Source organism: Mytilus trossulus, chromosome 14 (genome assembly GCF_036588685.1).
Source record: "Mytilus trossulus isolate FHL-02 chromosome 14, PNRI_Mtr1.1.1.hap1, whole genome shotgun sequence".
In the NCBI taxonomy this organism is placed as follows: domain Eukaryota; kingdom Metazoa; phylum Mollusca; class Bivalvia; order Mytilida; family Mytilidae; genus Mytilus; species Mytilus trossulus.
In genome coordinates this window covers 62,845,925-62,866,803 of record NC_086386.1, presented here as the reverse complement: position 1 = coordinate 62,866,803, position 20,879 = coordinate 62,845,925, and the positions used below count along the sequence as shown (strand labels likewise).

At 31.7% G+C, this 20,879-nt stretch overlaps 1 protein-coding gene across 1 annotated transcript in view; it reads left to right on the top strand.

The window, feature by feature from the left end:
• Window positions 1-596: 596 nt before the first annotated feature.
• The window catches only part of LOC134697981 (adhesion G protein-coupled receptor L3-like), a 58,352-nt gene continuing 38,069 nt past the window's right edge, over window positions 597-20,879 (top strand). The window contains exons 1-4 of the mRNA XM_063560266.1: window positions 597-744; window positions 2,747-3,015; window positions 10,255-10,430; window positions 11,799-11,971. Of these exons, the coding sequence (XP_063416336.1) occupies window positions 637-744; window positions 2,747-3,015; window positions 10,255-10,430; window positions 11,799-11,971 (726 nt within the window). The 5' untranslated portion in view covers window positions 597-636. The remainder of the gene's footprint in view (window positions 745-2,746; window positions 3,016-10,254; window positions 10,431-11,798; window positions 11,972-20,879) is intronic.

Here is a 20,879-nt window from a genome sequence, read left to right as displayed (position 1 = left end):
AATTGTTCATGTCAAACATATACATGTAGTAATTGATATCGTACAAATGCTATAAGTTTAAAAGGATCATATTAAAATTATAAGGATGGTGTATCACAATTATTGTAATTCTGTGTAACGTAGGATCGTTCGTATTGCAAAGTTATTAATAAAAATCTTTTTTAGTACCTTAATTATAAAAATAAATTTATTTGCAATAGGCCAAATATTTAAAGGTGTGAATTTCATATTTTTATGTAATCAATACACCTCTCTGAAATTACAATCCCAACATAGATAAACTTAAGGTATTTTAGGTATTTTAATATGTTCCGACCTGAAAAGATAAAGTTACCTTTTTTAAGTTATCGTTAGTACCTTAAATTGAATCAAATTCATGTAATTATATAGTAACACATTCAATCGAATATTATAAAAACACCAAACACCAAATATTTAATGGTATATAAAAACATGTACATACATATTCAAGGGTATACAAGTGACCAAAGAAAAACAGGTAACATGATCCGCAAGGAAGTTGTTTAAGAAAAATAGAAAACAACTTTAAATTTAAAATGTATACATTATGCTTACTATCGAGATAAATTGAATAATCGGTCATAAGTGCACATTACTTTGATATTAGACAAAAATATGTATATTAACTTAATAATAACAGTGCTGATTATAGTTAACCCTTTGAGGTTTTGTTTATCTCACTTTCGTGGTGGATCGATAACATGGAGGTACAAAAACAATCGGGTAATTATTTGATTATTGACAACATGATTTGTTTGATTGTTATGAGGAATATTTGTTTAAACATAAACAGGATTACGGTTAGGTACAACATCAACAGTGACACTGGTGTTTTCATTTCCTCGTAAATGACGTTATTGAATGAGAATAATAATATGAGCGTTACTGTTTTATATTCTACCAGACGGTTTTAGTATTTGAGTTAACCAGCCAAGACCATTGTAGTTAACATAAGGCGTTGTTAAAGTTAGTGTTGCATAATCCTCAGTTGTCGTTGGTAAAATATTTTGTTTGATTGTTCGTTTTTTCATTATATTTATTTATAACCATGGAGTTGTAAGTTTTCGTTAGTATGTTTTGTTTCGCCGGTTGACACATTTTATCCTATTCAATTTTTACAAAGTGCATAACATTTTTCAATTTTCATATTAAACGGGTGATATGAAATCATAAATCGATCGAAAAAGACAACATTGATAAACGACATCACAAAAAAATGAACAGAAAAGAAGAAAATGGTTGCATTCACGTTCCTGGATGTTCAACAGTTCCTTTCAATATACATTATTGCTCAAAATATTCACAATATGATCAATTCAATTTTATATATCGATTATAACTTTCCTATTAAATTTCGTGCTTACATCGATGAATTATTTTCAGAGATAGAGTTTGCAACACCATATACGATGTAAAAAGTACAAAGAACATAGACTTTCTGAAATGTAAAATTGCATACTATAATCTTTTATTCTTTATTCAGTATACGGTCGGGTTTATTAATTTACGTGAATTACTATTTATTGCTAATGCACACACACATGTTTAATTCAGTTATGATATTCACTTAACTTAGTGAATAGAATTGAAATTTGGTGTCGCGTTTTCTTCTTTCATATTTCCTTGAATATTGTTGTTTACCCCGAGGGGTAATGATCAGCGTAGTGTATCATGTGTACAATTCACAATTTTTTAGGTGTATTTTGGGGTTAAAATAGGGGAAAAAAACAGTCCGGATCGACCGTCGTTCCCGACATTCGGCTCTAAACTTTACGTGCCGTCATCATTTCCGACAAAGTACTTCTGCCTAGCAAAATTGTATTTAATTTCGTATCAAATACAATAAATATTGACCTTACACTTACTTTGAGATACACGATCTCAGCGATTTAACAAACGATTTTTGCAAGTCAAGAGATTTTCCTTCCAGGGAACCGGATCAATTCAACATGAAAGGATTGGGAGAATTATTTCAGTTTTCGGTTAAAAATTGGGATCGAATTGCGGCTGGAATGTGACCCTACCCCCTATTCATATATGAATGCATAAAACATTCAGCCCATTCATATATGGGGGTGGTTCTAAGCACAGAAGCACCATATTCATGTATCATATGCGGATCAAGGATTCAATGTTAGAGGGGTGGGGTGCAAAAACATTGTTGTGCGGGGATTGGCAAAAAGGCTAGAAGTGCAGTTGTATATATTCTAGAAACTATTAAATAGATAAAATCGAGCGAGATTTTAGACTTTTTTTGTTCATCAAGAGCGTCTATGTTATATTTATATATAAGTTATATTATTAAATTGTATTGATATAGCACGCTTGTATAGATCGTAAAACATAATGCATATTTCTTTTTTTGTAATTCAAACAGTACGGTTTACCTTCCCAAAGCATCTGACTTGTTTGTGGTTTTTAGTATTTTAAATTTCTTCTTTTTTCAACAATTTGGTGTCAATTTATCAAGTTATATGTGCAGTGTTGAGGTATGTATTGCATAATACGGAATGCCACTAAGAAACGAAACCTTCAGTAAGTTTGCAACGGTGTCATTTAAATCTGTGCAGCAGTCACTACAAAATTGTATTATAACTTACAAATCCCTGACACCTTGCACAATGTTAACAAAAATATGTAACTCATAAAAAAAGTCACTCAAATAAGAAATTAACACAGTGTGCAGGTAGCTGTTTATTAAGATATTGGTGCATTTCTTTTTCAGCAAATATATATCAAATATAAACTATCTTTCCGTCGAGACATATATGACCATTTTTGCAACAAGCTAGACAGTAATGTTACGATCCGCGGAGAAGGCTATTTGGAAACATTTGTCTTTAATCATTTGGGGTATTCAGATTCTCGATCCCTTATTAACCAAATGTCTTACTTATGCACTGGATTCAGTGAAGATGAAAATTGGACATATGGTCAAAACACGGTACTTGTAACTATGCCTTTTGATTTAACGAGCCAGACTCACATATTGCGGTAAGTATAATGTATGTGCCTTTTTGTAGTTATTATATGCAAAAGTATCATCATTTTGCTCATACAAATAAATATTCCATTGCAAAGATGTCCTATTATGTTTTTATTGAATAAAGATGTCTGATAAGGAGAAGCAACAACACAGGCCTTCAAGCATGCGTAGGTTTAAACGATTTATATGATACAGTTCATGTCCATACTAGTCGATCTTCAAGTCCTTCACGTAAGGGCATTATAGTTGTATTATATGATAACCAATATTTCATCTCAAACTGTTATAAAGCTTTTATCGCCTATCTAGCAGTTCCTTTTCTGCAGTTCATTTAATACAACTACACAAAAATACGGTAATGAATAAAGTAGGAAGAACCATTGTTTGAACGAACATTTTAGCAAACATATTACTTGGTCTTTCGGTTGTTTTCCTTTCCCTTTAGACTACAATATGTTCAGTTGATACTAAGAGATGACTGTATTTTATATGAAACTTGGTCTGCGTAAAACGTAGAATTTACAGTCGCAAGTTAAGGTTTTTTTATCAATGCATTTCGCAGCTAGAAAAAAAGTGATAATTGCAACAGTTAACTTAAGTTTTACTTAGGCCAAGCTTTAGCTGATTGGCCATTATGACAAAAGTGTGTCAGAAATCATATCTGATATTCTTGTTCAGTCATAATAACCTTTTAGCATTACTGAACTGATCAAAGAAATAACACAACGGGTGCCGTATACGGTGCAGGAAATGCTTATCCTTCCGGAGCACCTGATTTCACTCCCGGTTTTTAGTGGAGTTCGTGTTATTTCTGATTTATTATTTCTAAATGTTGATGTAAATGTCCCTTGGTTTTGTGAGTCTTTGTTTACTCCTTGGCGTTGATTGTTATTGTCTTTACATACTGGGATATCACCTTGAACTCGTCACGCGTTACATTTTGACAGAAAACTAATTATCAGCTAATTTTATTTTATGGATATAGGTAACAAAGGATTGATTAAAAAGGGTGTTGATTGCAATGATTAATAAAGTAACGTTGTTACTTGGCGGGGGATTGTCACGCAAAGAATTATTTTTACAACTTTGATAGAAATAATTGTTTAAAAATGAATACAACAGGTTTAAGAGAAGCATGTGATTGAACCGAGACTCCTGTCATAGAGCTATCATGTTGAAAGTCAGGTTTTACGTCTTCACTTATTCTTTTTAACAATGGTCTGTAAAATCAAAAAAAAATGTAAGAAATGTGGAAAAGTAATTAAAATCTCTTAGTTTAGTATTTATCACTCAACAAGACCGGAAGTATTAGATTAACATTTTCAAGATGAATCGTGTGTTCCCAGAGATCAAATATGACTTGTTCATGATTTGTATTGCAACTTTACAGTAGATATGAAATTAAATTAGAAATGGTTGTAATATTTTAGTGTTTAAAAATAAAAATGTAGATAAAATAAATAGATATGTAAAATTAGTATAGATGAGAAAACATTTTTGAAAGTGATTTTTTTTGTAAGCAAGAAAAACAAAATCATACGAACAATCTTACAGTTATTTTGCGGAAAAATGATTGAAAGTTTTTTTTGTTGATTTGGTGAAAGAAAGCGTGAACAAGAAAATTGACCCAGGGCAGGGGAACCCTCTTTAAAATACAAAATGTACAACAAGTTTACTTTTATCAAGTGTATAAATTGGTGGTTTCTGAAAAACCTGCTATTATATCTGACTTTAATAAGTTCTTTTTTTTAATAATTTGTTTCACATTCGACCAACCCTTCGAATACTTTCAGACTAAAAGTATACGATAAGTGTTTGGTTTCTTCCCAGTACTCTTAATTATTTCTCATGATTAATTTGTCCACTTCATTCAGTTGTTTACAAACCGTTTGATATGTATAACTACATTTACACAGATTCGTCTTACTTTGATTTGTTTGTATTGTGTTTGCTGTTAAAAAATGAAACACTTTAAACGTTAAACAAACAATTAAATGTAGGACAGCTAACTTTAATTATGCAATGTTTAGTATAACTGTAACAAATTTATCTACATAGGGTCGACTGACGATATGTTTTATCAAAGACATCTGCTAAATTATTCTCTGGAAAGAAACAGGACTGTGTCCCATATTTTAAATCAGATATAGAGGTACAATGTATAAGAGCATTCAGTGCTCAAAAGTCAAAAAGGTTTTCCAAAAGCAGCAAAGGGTTACATGTACATATTCATGTGTAATAAATTAACATAATTACCGGTTGGAGGCTGGTAATTATTATTTTACAGTTTGTTTTTTTTTTTCTCAAGTTGAGAGATTTAAATTATCATATAACAATAAATTCTCTGGATAGTTTATCGTGAATCGGTTATCTTAGTAAAGATTGCATTATTCAGATTTATTTGATGAAAGAAAATGTAATTATTGAACTATAAGGATTGTGATCAAAAGATCGTATCTATAATCAGTTAAATAGTATGTTAGTGACCTTATAAGATGTATATGGGGTCAGTAAAGTTTATATTGGATAAGAACAAAGCTCGAATCCCTATATTGAATTTACTGACCCCATATATATCGAATTAGGTCACTAGCACACCGTTTAACGAATTTATCTTACTTCTGTCTTCAGATGTGTTATCTAAACTAGCGGCTTATCAAAGTGGTAAAGTCTTCGATACAGTTGGGTGCAGACCAAGCATTACATGTAGACGGGCCGAAAAAGTTAACGCGGCGTTTACTCGCGTGCACTTCATGTTAACGCCGTGTTAACTCTGCGTTAACTCCGAAATTGCAGTAGACATTAAAAGTAAACGGGCATTTACTTTTGCGTTTACCTCCGCGTTAATGCAAAAACGGCGCGTCTTCCAACTGGTCATTTCTGCTTGACATATTGACTATTACAGTTAATTAAAATGTTATCACACATCGGTATTTAATTGAAAAATAATTATAGTAAATTGCGTATTCTTCGCAAATAAAAAGTTTAAATATGTTTATTCAAATACATGTAATTTAATCCTCACCAACATCAATAAGTTTTCTCATCCTCGTTAAACAAAATAATTTGATATCATTAACAAAAACTGACCATATTTACCCTTTAACAAGTTATTTTTTTCTACATAGTAGAAATTCAGTTATATTTTTTTGCCATAACGGACCAAATAAAACATATGACAGCAATTTTTGAACCAGACTGACGGCCATGACATTTTTTATTTACAATATTGAATTGTAAACAGATTTCAGTAGTTAACATACCTCAGACTGACTTGTATTATAAAATTATTTGGCCGCAACAACCAACACTGACCATATAAACATTTTATTATGTAAATCCATATAGCTGCATATTAAATGAGTTATGTTTTCATGTAAGGATTGATTGTATAATAAAATAGGTAGCAAAATTTGAATATTATAACTGAAAAAAAAAATTTCGCATCGATTAAAATGCCGGCATGTCTTTTTTTTATTTAAAATATTGAATCGTAAACACATTTCGGTAGTTTTCATACCTCAGACTGACTGCATGATAAAATTATTAGTCCGCAACAACCAAAACTGACGATATAAACACTTTAATATGTAAATCTATTTAGCCGCTAAGTAAATGTGTTATATTTTCATGTAAGGATGGATTGTATGATAAAATAGGTAGCAATATTTGAATATTATGACTAAAAAATGTGTTCGCATCAATGAAGAGTGCCACCATGTGCTCTTTTTATTCAAAATATTGAATGTTGAAACAAATTTAAGTAGTTTTCATACCTCAGACTGACTCGTATTATAAATTATCTGCCCGCAACAACCAAAACTGACCATAAAAGCATTTAATTATGTTAATATATATAGCTGCATAGTAAATGAGTTATATTTTCATGTAAGGATTAATTGAATAATGAAAAAGGTAGCAATATTTGAATATTATGACTAAACAATTTTGTTAACATCAATTTGGAGTGCCAGCATGTCCTTTGTTTATTCAAAATATTGATCGTAAACAAAATTCAGTAGTTTTCATACCTCAGACTGACTCGTATTATACACTTATTTGTCCACAACAACCAAAACTGACCATAAAAGCATTTACTTATGTAGATCTATAAAGCTGCATAGTAAATGAGTTATATTTTCATGTCAGGATTGATTGAATAATGAAAAAGGTAGTCATATTTGAATATCATGACTAAACAATTTTGTTCGCATCAATTTGGTGTGCCAGCATGTCCTTTTTTATTCAAATTATTGATCGTAAACATAAATCAGTAGTTTTCATATCTCAGACTGACTCGTTACACATAATTCTAATGCAACAACGTTTGTAACGATCATTTTGATTGGATAACGTCACTTGTGTACATGGCATCAATTGACAATGGGATGTACGTGCAAGCGCAGACGGCATATGACACATTTTAACAACATGTTTTAACGTTGTTTTCTGTCAGTTTCATTAGAATGGAGATAACAGTATTGTATGTTAAGCTCTGACGGCATCAATTGGGGATTTGATGGTCGCAAATACCCGTTTACTGTCTCCGCTAACGCGTCACCAGTAAACTTAATTTGCGACCATCAAATCCCTTACTGATGCCGTCGGAGCCTAAAATACAATACAGTTATCTCCTAATTATTTGTCCGCAACAACCAAAAATGACCATATTAGCATTTTATTATGTTAATCTATATAGCCGCATAGTGAATGAGTTATATTTTCATGTAAGGATTGATTGTATAATAAAAAAAGGTAGCACTATTTGAATATTATGAGTAACACATTTTGTTCGCATCAATTAATGGTGCCACCATGTTCTGTTTTTATTCAAAATATTGAAAATGTGAACAAATTTTAGTAGTTTCCATACCTCAGACTGACTGCATGATAAAATTATTTGTCAGCAACAACCAAAACTGACCATATAAGCACTGTATTATGTAAATCTATTTAGCAGCTTAGTAAATGAGTTATATTTTCATGTAAGGATTGCTTGTATAATAAAATAGGTAGCAATATTTGAATATTATGACTAAAAAAATTTGTTCGCATCAATTTAGATTGCCAGCATGTCCTTTTTTTATTCAAATTATTGATCGTAAACATAAATCAGTAGTTTTCATATCTCAGACTGACTCGTTAAATAAATTTATTTGTCCGCAACAACCAAAACTAACCATAAAAGCATTTAATTATGTAAATCTATATAGCTGCATAGAAAATGAGTTATATGTTCATGTAAGGATTGATTGAATAATGAAAAAGATAGCAATATTTGAATTTCATGGGTAAAACATTTTGCTCGCATCAATTTAGCGTGCCAGCATGTCCTTTTTTATTCAGAATTTTGTATCGTAAACAAATTTCATTTTTTTCATAAATCAGACTGACTCGTTATATATAATTATTTGTCCGCAACAAACTAAACTGACCATATAAGCATTTTATTATGTAAATCTATATAGCCGCATAGTAAATGAGTTATATTTTCATGTAAGGATTGATTGTATAATGAAAAAGGTAGCAATATTTGAATATCATGACTAAAAAATTTTGTTTGCATTAATTTAGAGTGCCACCATGTGCTCTTTTTATTCAATATATTGAATATTGAAACACTATATATAGCTGCATAGTAAATTAGTTATATATTCCAGTAAGGATAGCAATATTTGAACAAGGTGAACTTCGATTAAAATAATGTATTAAATTATAGTTAGGAATTCGAAGAGCAATTAAAAATGGGGAACGAAACAACGTCAATCATGATGTTTATATCCAATCATATAAAAATATGTTTCCGATGTCTCGGATAACCTTTCTTTCCGTATCGATCGTATTTGTACATGTATCTTTTGAAAAGAAAATATAGAAATTCTGCCAATCAGTAAAGTTAATGGACTTAATGGAAGTGATTTTGTGTAATTTAATATTTCGATTTAAAAGAGTTTTTGAATTTTTCTGGTTTGGAACACATATACGTAAAATATTAAGACTAAAGGTCGTTTTTATAAAATATATGTACAAATGAACTTGAAGTTTAGTTCTAAATTTACCCAATCAGTTAACGAGAAAAGTAAATGCGCGTTTACTTTCAAGTGCACGTAAAAATACACTAAGTCTTGTAAAATCTGTAGTAAACGCCCGTTCACTTTTAAATGCACGTAAAAATAAAATTGAAGAATTCTGAAATTCACGCCCGTTTAATACTGACTAAAGGACACAGGGTAAACGCCCGTTCACTAGGGTAGACATCAGACATTTCAATTTCGACCAGGTAACGTAATTATAGTAAACGTACGTTTACTAGTAAACGGCAAATTTGAAGTTAACTAACGAAATATGTGCACGCGGCGTTAACTTGCGTTTACTTTATGTAATGCTTGGTCTGCACCCAACTGTACCTATTTTTAACAAACTGCTTCCATTTGTCTTTACAAAACAAAATGCCAACAATAACAACGTGGTAGCTTTCAATTTGTTTTATGAATCTATTTCAATCGTTCATTATCAGTTTCGTTGTCTGTTTAAAATTTCAGTTTTCTTTTTTGTTTTGTAAAGGGAAGTAACTCTTTACTAACCCAATGTGGTTGATAAACCTATATGGTAACTTACCCATTTTCAAATATATAGTCACAACGTGTAGTCCGTTAACCAATCATATCCCTATAAATTTATAGGTGATAAGACAAAATAGGAATACAGTTGCATGATAGTTAAACAAACACATGAAAGCTGGAAATATTAAAGGCGCATGTAAGGCCTAGTGCAACACTCATGATATTTGTGACATACATTTTCCATAAATGTCTGTTAAATGAGCTTAGTGTTTCCAGTAGAATTCATCTTTAATGCGAGATATTATATCTTGATCTAGAAACATATCTCAAAGCCCAAATTGGAAACAAGTAATTATTAGTTTGATCAAACAGAAAGAAAAAACAAATTCGGATTCAGAGGTTTATCTTGTTAACATATTAAGTTCTAAAAAAAAATTGATGCTTGCAAAATATATCCAAAATGTCATACTGAGAAAAAGACACACCCTTTTTCCCTCAAAATTAAATTATTGTACCTTTTTACGGGTTCTACAAAAAGAAATTGCTCTAAATCATATGTAAAACTTTTAAATATATATAGCTTTGTAGTAAGATGATTACTGCGTTTATTATGACGCTTATCATGCAATCTGTTTTTTATACTGCCGTATAATTTTACATTGATGTGTGAATAACACTTACTAGTTACAGTGGAAAATACTGGATACCGTTAGTTAGTGGATCTCCCGAATGGCTATTGCAACTAACTGTCAATTTAACCTATCGTGGGGATATAGGTAGGATCAATTCTTCACCAACAGCTTCTTTTCCACCATTTCTTCGATTAAAATATGGATGCTTGTATTCTTTGTCAATTCCAGGTATTATTATCTATATGTTCATGTAGCTATTGTTAATTTTACCTACCATACACATAGCTTATATCAATCGACAATTCACTGCACAAAAGTGAAATTAAAACGTCTTAGATTGTTTGCAAATAATGTTTGATTGGTTTATTTGAGAATACGTCTTTTTTATGATGTATTACAGTGTTGGGGTTTAGAAGCGTCTATATGCGATGATTGCATACTATCTTTTTTATTCTTACTGAAATTAGTTTGATATCTCTTTTTTTCTTAACATTATGATTTTAATGTTACCAAAAAAATGAAAGTCGATGTATACATCTTAATTCATCAGTTTCTCTGTTATGATTATAACTATCATTTAAGTATTATTTGAATCATCTGTCCACTTTCTCGGATAGCAATCATGACAACAAAAAACAATAATATTGATGAAACTTCGAAGTACAGTTAACAGGTACGTTCAGATGTGAACCTGATTGTGTATGTTCCAAAATAGCTCACTTTGCAAAGGGAACAGACTAAACACCGAAACAAAAATGCACCAAATCCTAATGAATCAAAATGAAAGACAATACATCAGAGCTATAAAAATTCAAACTCAAACTTAACTCTACGAAACCGCTATGTCTATATACGTGCGGGGGTATAACTTTCAAAAATGTGCTTGGTTTAGATTGATTATGCAATAAAGAATACCATTTTCTGTTGAACATTCAAGTTAAACCCATATTTCCAATTTATATTTCATATATATGCAGATATATTTGTGTGCTTTAGTGATACTTCCCATTTTTTTCTAAATTGATCACGTGGAGTCTTCCCTGTATACGGTAGCATATATATTTAACAAGACGTTTAATGAAGATTATATCATGTTTATCAGAAAATATATTAATTCACTTATAAGTATACATATTGCATTTTATTTTTATTCTATAAGGTTGTTATACGCGCGCATTTGATTTGAAAAAAAACACAGTGCTACGATAACACTTCTAAATAAACATTTTTTTTTGTAATCTTGCATAGCAAACCATTTCATCCATATATGGGTTTATTTTAAAGCTAACGCAGAAGATGACAAAGGAATGTTTAACTCTTAAGTATATGATAAATTGACAACGCCATGACAACAAAATTATAAAAAAGTATATGAAACACAACATAGAAAATAAATGATTAAGCAAAAATTACTCTAAAGAACGGAAAGAGTTGTATTACTCCGGAGAGGTAAACAGATCCTACTGTTTTTAGCACCATCTTGGCTTTCACACTCAAATTCATAAATATTGGTTTAAACTTATGTCATGAAATAACATGATAGAATAAAATATTACATGTAAATAAGATTCAATGATTCAAACTTTCATTTTACAGTCAAAGATGAAGATGGTGATATTATAAAATGTCGATGGGCCAATACGTACATGTATACGAGGTACAATATAACGTTTCGTTGGAACAGTTGGTCTGAATGCAGCTATTATAGTTATTATCATCATGATAATAACTTATTGTGTCAACCGCCGAGTAATTTATTTTTGAATAAGGTAATATTAAATCGTAGCACATTTATTATTGGACTTAAGATTATATTATGAATATATATATATATATTATTGTTGGATTGGTCTACAGGCTGAATGAAATGATTTTTGTTTTCTGTTTTATTATGATAAAAACGGAAAAATTACGTTGAATTACTTCAACATATAAAAGAATACTCTTTATTATATTGGCTTACATGATGCCTTCCAGCAATTTGTTATATACCAAATTTTAGGGAATAAAAATTCCATAAACACAAAAATAATCTTTTCACACTTTTTTAGACGTGAACAATACAACTTACCAAAATAACAATATTGCCCATTATTGCCGTTACAAATATGTATTATGAACAGATTTATTATGTTATGGAGGGCTTTGGCAAAAATACCAGTCAAAGGACTGTAAAATTTTCCGAGCCCCAAGGCGATCTGCACCGTTTGCAAAAATACTTTAAGAGCTGTTCTGGTCAAAACGAACTTTTCTTGTCAAAATTTGAAAACTCTTAATAATTGTTATAAACAAAGTATAAATCTTTCTTTATCTTTAGCTTTGCAACAAACCTACACTGTCAATATAACTTCCCTTCGAAATGTGTTATCCAAAGGTCCGAAATATCGTAAACCTCAATCCATCAATTGATAATAGAATTTCAAAATACTGTTGGTTTCAGTCGAGGATTATGCCAGGCTTAACTCAAGAAAGACGAATAAGGTACTCTTTCCGAATGGATCAAGGTCGTGAGGTTCAGATGACACAACAGAGAAAACTAATATACAAATTAGAATTAGGAAACAGATTGGTTTCCACATGCTACGACAATCTTTAAAGACCATATCGTTGTAAAATATTTGTTTTACATCTATGACAAATATGTTGTTGTCCCCTCAGATAAAGCCCCAGTTAACATCGTTTTTATTTGTAAATCTCATTACATAAACTGCTTGATAAATCAATAAGTTTGATAGTTCACTTGGTAACTCAACATATTGTTACAGGACGGGGGTGGCCCAAAAATAACTGGTATTTTTACAAGGTTAACACACTGGTTACTTTTTTCTTGGTAAATTATAATATAGACCTGTCAACTCTGGTGTCGAGTTACAAACTAAGTTATCCTGGTAGCGTAGCTTGCAAAATAGTTAATACTATCGTAGTAAAGCAAGCAAAACACCTAAGGCACTGGTCTAAATATGGTAGCTCAGAAACTCATGAATTAACATTGACTAACATATTCTTGACGAAACGCGCATCTGGCGTACTAAACTATAATCCTGGTACCTTTGATAACTATTTACACTACGGGGTCGATGCCACTGTTGGTGGATGTTTCGTCCCCGAGGGTATCGCCCAGTAGTCAACACTTCGGTGTTCACATGAATATCAATAATGCGGTCATTTTTATAAATTTCCTGTTTACCAAACTTATTTTCTTATCCCAGGCATATATTACCTTAGCCGTATTTGGCACAACTTTTTGGCATTTCGGATCCTCATTGCTCTTCAACTTTGTACTTGTTTTGGATTTATAAACATTTTGATATGGACGTCACTGATGAGTCTTATGTAGATGCAACGCGCGTCTGGCGTACTAAATAATTAATCCTGGTACCTTTGATAACTATTATTACATGTACAACAGACAACAAGATTGAGCTAATTTTAAATAATTTTAAATAAGCCAAGGCTCCGTATTGAAGGTCCTACACTGACCTATAATGGTTTACTTGTATAAATTGTTTGTTGGATGGCGAGTTGTCTCATTGGCACTCACACCACATCTTCCTATATCTAATTAAGCTTCACAATGTATTATATAAAAACAATCACTACTATTAGTTCTAGTATAAATCACATGAAAACCTACGACAGCACCTAACAAAATATACTGAGACCTCTCTTCGTTGTACGTTAATCGTTTCTCAACATCGTAGTAAACGTAGTAAAACATCCAGGTCAATCATGGTTTGGTCCATTTATTCAACAGGGATGCATACAATAGCAAAGGTAGATGTATTGCATTGACTGCGTAGCTTATGGTTTGCTCTGGTAATTTCCTTGGTACATTGTATCAGGAGTGATTGCCCTGATAACGGGCTTCAGTCTATCTGAAGATTGTTATGCACTCGCTTTTATACATCTGTCCCACCAACGTCTCGTGACCCTTTGGAAATGGTGGGCAAATTTACGTTATACTGATTGGATGCAGATCTCAGGTCATTAGGTAGCAATACACAGTTAGGAGTTTAGTTTCGTATTATGGCCCCTGTGGATTTTTCAAATAGGAAAGTTATTGTGTAATAAAATTCCTTTTTAGACAGCTGAGTACTAATTTAGCCTTCAAAGATGGTTTATAAGGGCATCAAGATTGTTTTTAACATGTTTTATGGGCTATTTTCTGTTTGACAATCCGTATTTTCATAGCTTGACCGGCCATTGGTCCAGAAATTAATGTAATGTTTACAAACAGTTTTTTTCTACACGAAGTTTTTGACGCAATTTTACAAAAAAATGAGATGAAAGACATATGATTTTCATTGGATCTACTGAATGATATATGTACACAGTTTCAGAAAAGGTATTACTTCAAGCGATTGAAATTCTACTTTTAGTCATATTTTGGGGAAATATGTGACATCTTTTCCCCCGGCTTTTGCAATATTTTATAGCAAATAAGTGCAGATTGTTGCCATGGATACACCTAAAAGAAATTATATTTTACCATTTTATATACTGGATATAAAATCTATGAAAGATTCTGATTACATACATATGCACATATATGACACAAACAGTAAGATTAGTATTGCAAGAAAGCAATGAAAAGGGGATGGTAAAATTTATGAGAGCAAATTTTAATATTTTTTCCTAACTGTTTATTGCTACCTTAGGTTACTGACGTTAGTCAAAACACATAGTGATGGAAATGGCGGCGATCGGAATGTTGACATTATATCGAGTCGGGAAATTGACAAACGGCACTTATCTAAGCTTGCACTTATGGACTTTCCAAAATGATTTTCCTCTGAGTTCAGTATTTTTGTGATTTTACTTTTTAGCATATATGGGCTCCGATACAATATTGATGCCCTACGCTAATAAAATAACAAGGGAATTAAGCGGGAACGTGTGAAATAAGGGTAAACAGAAGGTGGGAATAGTCGTTCAGTCAGGGACCCCCCCTGGTCGAACAGTGAAAACTAACTCTATATTATTATTGACAGGTACTGAGATTACTAACAATATTTACATACAATAACAATACAAGTATATACAATGTTCATCAAATGTCTGTAAACGACGAACGCGAAAATAGAAGAGAGTGTTAACTGAGTAGCCCGAAAGAGTTATTGCTCAAACCTAAAGCTTAATCCTTAAACTGTTACTATATATACCCTTACGACACTTACCAAAGAGAAAATTCTGGATAATGCTAAGTATGTTCAATATTTCTTTATAATTTCAACCAATGATGAAGAACTTGATCTTCCATCACTGTATTGGGTACCTAAACTGCATACGTGTCCTTACAAGCAATGGTATATAGCTTGTTCTTCCATGAAACCTCTTTCTGAATTATAAACATATATTTTATCAGCAATCAAAGCCGGGTTTTAAAGTTATTGTGAAATGGCTTATTCTAGAGGTGGCGTGAGTCAGATGTGGAGTACATTGAATCTAAGACTTTCACCTTGCAATAGTATTAAAACATTTATCTTTTCTACACTTTGCACAACATGCACAAGTAATCCTCATCCAAACTAAAAGACAATTTGTAAGACTTGTTTTTGCTTTGTTTCATTAAAAAAAAGCCAACGTAGATATAAGTATCTTGTCTTTGGGAGGGATTCAAATGGGAACCAATTGTACTCCTGTTCTTGCCAACCTGTTCATTCATTATTATGAGGCTGACTTCGTACAGAAGAAAGAACGATAAGTTAGCAATATCCTTTACGTTTACTTTCCGCTATGTAGACGATGTTCTCTCAAAAAATAAATCCAAATTTGGTGACAATGTTGAACACAGCTATCCCATCGAACTTGAGACAAATGATCAACAGATACAGTGAAGTCTGTTTTATATCTTGAAAGATATCTAGTATTGATATTAAGAGTCAGTTGGAAACAAAACTGCACGACAAAAGAGATGATTACATCTTCCCAAATGTGAACTTTCCATTTCTATGTAGGAACATAAAGCTAGTGAATACGGAGTATAGATTTCCAAATTAATACGATATTCCCGGGCTTATATTTTCTATCATGATTGCCTTGATAGAAAGTTGCTGCTCACATGCAAGCTATCAAACAAAAAATTCAATATGGTGAAGTTGAAATCATCCTTTGATAAGATTTACGGACGCCATCACCAGTTGGTTTACAGATATGGATATCGGATATGTCGTAGCTACAATCTCCCTTTCCTTTTATGTTTAACGAATGTGACCTACCGAATTAGACTTTCAAACGAGGTTTGTAATAACATGAACAACACGACTAGTGAAGCAGGATCTGCTTACCCTTCTGGAGCACATATGAATCCCCTTAATTAGTTTTTGATGAGGTTCATGTTGCTTTGTCTTAGTTTTGTTATGTTGTGTCTTGTGTACTATTATCTGTCTGTTTGTCTTTTGGCGTTGTCAGTATATTTTTGATCTATGAGTTTGACTGTACCTCTGGTAACTTGCGCCCTTCTTTAACTGTACATGTATTTTATTAGTACACACTATATTTAATTTGAACAGTAAGTATTTGTTCATAGTTGTTCAGGTTTTTTTCATAATAATATTTATATTACATATTGAAAATGTGTTTTTCATCTGTGCCTGTTCTAGAGTTGTTTTTTTTTTGCATTTTTTATATGTTATTTGAAGTCAATGCCAGTTAAATGGTAGAATACTTCTTGCATTCACTGATAAAATTTTAAGTAAATATGGGAATCTTAGTTTTACATCAGTTTAACAGTGACGTTGTATGCTTCCAATGCTATTTTAAAAGATGAACATTGGTTTGAACTTTCAAAGGTGAACTTGAATTACATGAATATAAATTAATCTACAGTATTGTTTCAACTATATCTTTTGCTTCAGTGAGATATTATTTAAAGCCCTGACCATACATATATGTTTGGGGTATTGTAAAAATATATATATCAGAAAAGACAGCTTTGTCTTAAATGTTAAAAAAATAGAGTAATACGATTTCGTCGACTAGTATCAAACGCTGATAAATGTAAGACAATGCATTCAGTACTTTTTAATTCCTAGGCTGTGCACAAAACTAACTTGGTCTAAGTAGTTGTTCAGGACAAATTATAAGTCAGGAAGATTTTTTTATAGATGTTTTATCTTTTGCACATTTCATATGATGAATACTATTTCAGCATTTATCAAAACTTTCTACTCATGTGTATAGGTAAATGTAGTATATATGTTACAATTTATACATGACTGACTAATAGATTAAATTTATCATTAATTTTGTTTATATAACAACTGTTAATTATTTTAGCTTTATGTATTACTTATATAGGGAACGAATGCATATAAATATTAATCAAATGCATTTTTAACAACATTTATTCACAAAGAGAGACAGACTGAGTGTACTTTTGAAATAATTAATTTTGTAAATTATTTAATGTCATTGATTTATATAATCATGACGATGTATTTAATTGTACTGAGTCATCTTGTTCATATATTATACATTACCATAAAAAAGTTATCAAATGTACCAGGAGCATAATTTAATATGTCAGACGCGCGTTTCGTCTACAAAAGACTCATCAGTGACGCTCACAATAAAATAGTTATAAAGCCAAACAAGTACAAAGTTGAAGAGCATTGCAGACCCAAAATTTAAAAATGTTGTGCCAAATAAGGCTAAGGTGATATATTCTAGTAAGATCAAGTAAGTGAAAAACTCCCTCCTAAATTATGAAAATCGATCATTTTCATTAGACATCATATGCTTGAGAAAATTTGATATGTTTTATCATTTGATTTTTCATTTTGAATAGGGACTTTCTGTTTTGAAATTTCCTCGGATTTTGTGTGATTTTACTTTTTAGAAGCATAATATGTTTTAGATTAAAACAGGGTTGATTCTTTAAACATCTCCATTATTAGCAACTGAAAGGTGAAAAAGGTACAGTATTAATAACAGTCATCTTAAAAAGTTGTTCACGATAAAATTGTATGATTTGACATGGCTAAGGTTTTAAATGACTTAAATTGTATGACCTATATGTTTTATATGGATTTTAAGTGACTACTACATATTTGTTTGTTTTTATTCTTCCCGAAAATCTCTTCTAATCGGTTACAAAATCTTGTTGATAAACCCTTGCATTAATATGTTAAGCTTACAGTTACAATTTATAGCTAGAATGAGCAAATATAAAGCGTTATTTTGTCATTTCCCAAGTCATCAGTACATATACTTGTCCAAGAGAGAAAAATCGTTGATAGATGAGCAGGGAGCTCGCAGATGGCCAGACTATGAATCGATGCCCTTAATTTGAAAATATGTTAGCTGTATATTTTCGTCAATGAATTCATAAAAAAACCAAACATAGGAATGTGTACATCAATCGAACGTTTAATAGTCAAGCCATTTTGTTGGGTCAGCTAAAACAGCAAATTAAAGTCACATTGTTTTTTTGATAATTTTGTGTCGATGGCATATTTTTGTTTTATTTATTTCTGTTTAAATAGCATGCATATTTGTATTCAGTCATATGCTTACACCGTACAGAGTGTCCCATTGGGAAAAAAGTTACGGAAATGTTTTATTTTTTTAATTTGCTTTTTCAACAACGTTATCGATACAATTTATTCGAGTCTTAACTTCTTGCTTGTACCAAAGTAAGTTCTAAATTTAAGTATAATTAGGCGTGTTGCATAAAAAAAAGAGGGACGAAAGATAACAGAGGGACAGTCAAACTGAAACAGCGACAACGCCTGGATAAAAATGAAAGAAGACAAACAGACAAACAATAGAACACATGACACAACATAGAAAACTAAAGAATAAGCAACACAAACCCCACCAAAAACTAAGGGTTATCGCAGGTGCTCTGGAAGGGTAAGCAAATCCTATTCCACATATGGCATCCGTCGTGTTGCTTATGTTATAAAAAATCCGCTAAAAAGTCTAATTCGGTAGGTTACATTCATGTAAGTCAAGCGGATTGTAGTTACGACGTAGAAACATATCCGATATCATTTGTAAAACGGTTTTTCCATAACGGTCAACTAACTCGTGATGACTTCCGTAACCTCTATTAAATGCTGCATAATTTGTAACCGGAACTATGCCCTCAGCATTTGTTGGTAAAATGTGTTACCAATTTGATTGTTCTCACATTGAAACTAAAATTGTAAAACTGTAATTTGAAAATATTCTTCTAATTTGTTTCATTTGAAATATTCGCAATTGTTACTTTTTAATGACGTCTTTTACAACAAACAATCAGCATACATATGAGAAAGCTGTTCCTCTTCATAGCGATTAAATTCTTTCTTTAAATTAGACAGAAATCAAACAATATATCCGCTGATGAAGAATGAAATGACCCAACCATTATCATCTATGACATTTTAGCCTTTGTTTTTATTTGAGGAACATCCGTTTTATGTGACGAAAGTCGCGTCAGCTGTACAAAATTATACGCCTGGTATTTTAATAAGGTTTTTTTTATGGAACATGAAAACCACAGTTTAATCGTTTCTTGACTTTCACCTAGTTCTTAGAATAATAGTTGGTTGGGAACACTTCTTTTCATAATGTTTTTTCAGCTGCTCGATTTGTCATTTTTTATTTTTATATATCAACAAGAAAGCGCCTGAATGTAACGTATATTCGCCAAACTGAAACAATAAAATTAAAGATTGCATATTTTGGCGTTAATATTGATTCATTTATAGGGTCTTTGCATCGGAACTAAACACATTTATTTAAAAACCAGATGTTGGCATGACACGGGTTATGTTATTCTCATATACATTATGAAGGTATGATTATAGTTATCAAAGGTACATGTACCAGGATTATAATTTAGTACGCCAGACGCGCGTTTCTTTTACATATGACTCATCAGTGACGCTCATATAAAAATAATTATAAACCAAACAAATGCAAAGTTGAAGAGCATTGAGGATCCAAAATTTCAAAAAGTTGTACCAAATACGGCTCAGGTAATATATGCCTGGAATTATACTAAACCCTCACGGGGAGGATTGTGCCTGATATTCATATGATGAGGACATATTTTTTCAATCAGTTTAATTGCAGTCTGAAGCTGGCATTTCATTTAACTGCTAGTAGTCTGATGTTATTTATGTATTATGGTCATTTTGTTTATTTTCTTTGGTTACATCTTTTGACATCATACTCGGACTTCTCTTGAACTGAATTTTAATGGGCGTATTGTTATGCGTTTACTTTTCTGTATTGGCTAGAGGTATAGAGGGAGGGTTGAGAACTCACAAACATGTTTAACCCCGCCGCATTTTTGCGCCTGTCCCAAGTCAGGAGCCTCTGGCCTTTCTTAACCCTGTATTATTTTAACTTTTAGTTTCTTGTGTACAATTTTGAGTTTAGTATGGCGTTCATTATCACTGAAGTAGTATATATATTTGTTTAGGGGCCAGCCAAAGGACGCCTCCGGATGCGGGAATTTCTCGCTGCATTGAAGACCTGTTGATGACCTTCTGCTGTTGTTTGCTTTATGGTCGGGTTGTTGTCTCCTTTGCACAATCCTAATTTCCAATCTCAATTTGAATAGTTCAAAGCTTATGTTTCTGATTTGAATTCCTTGATAAAGGGTTGCATGGAAGCTTTAATACTATGTTTTTAACGTTTTCTTTGATTTCATTCATGTATTTAAATCTCGTTGTGTTTATA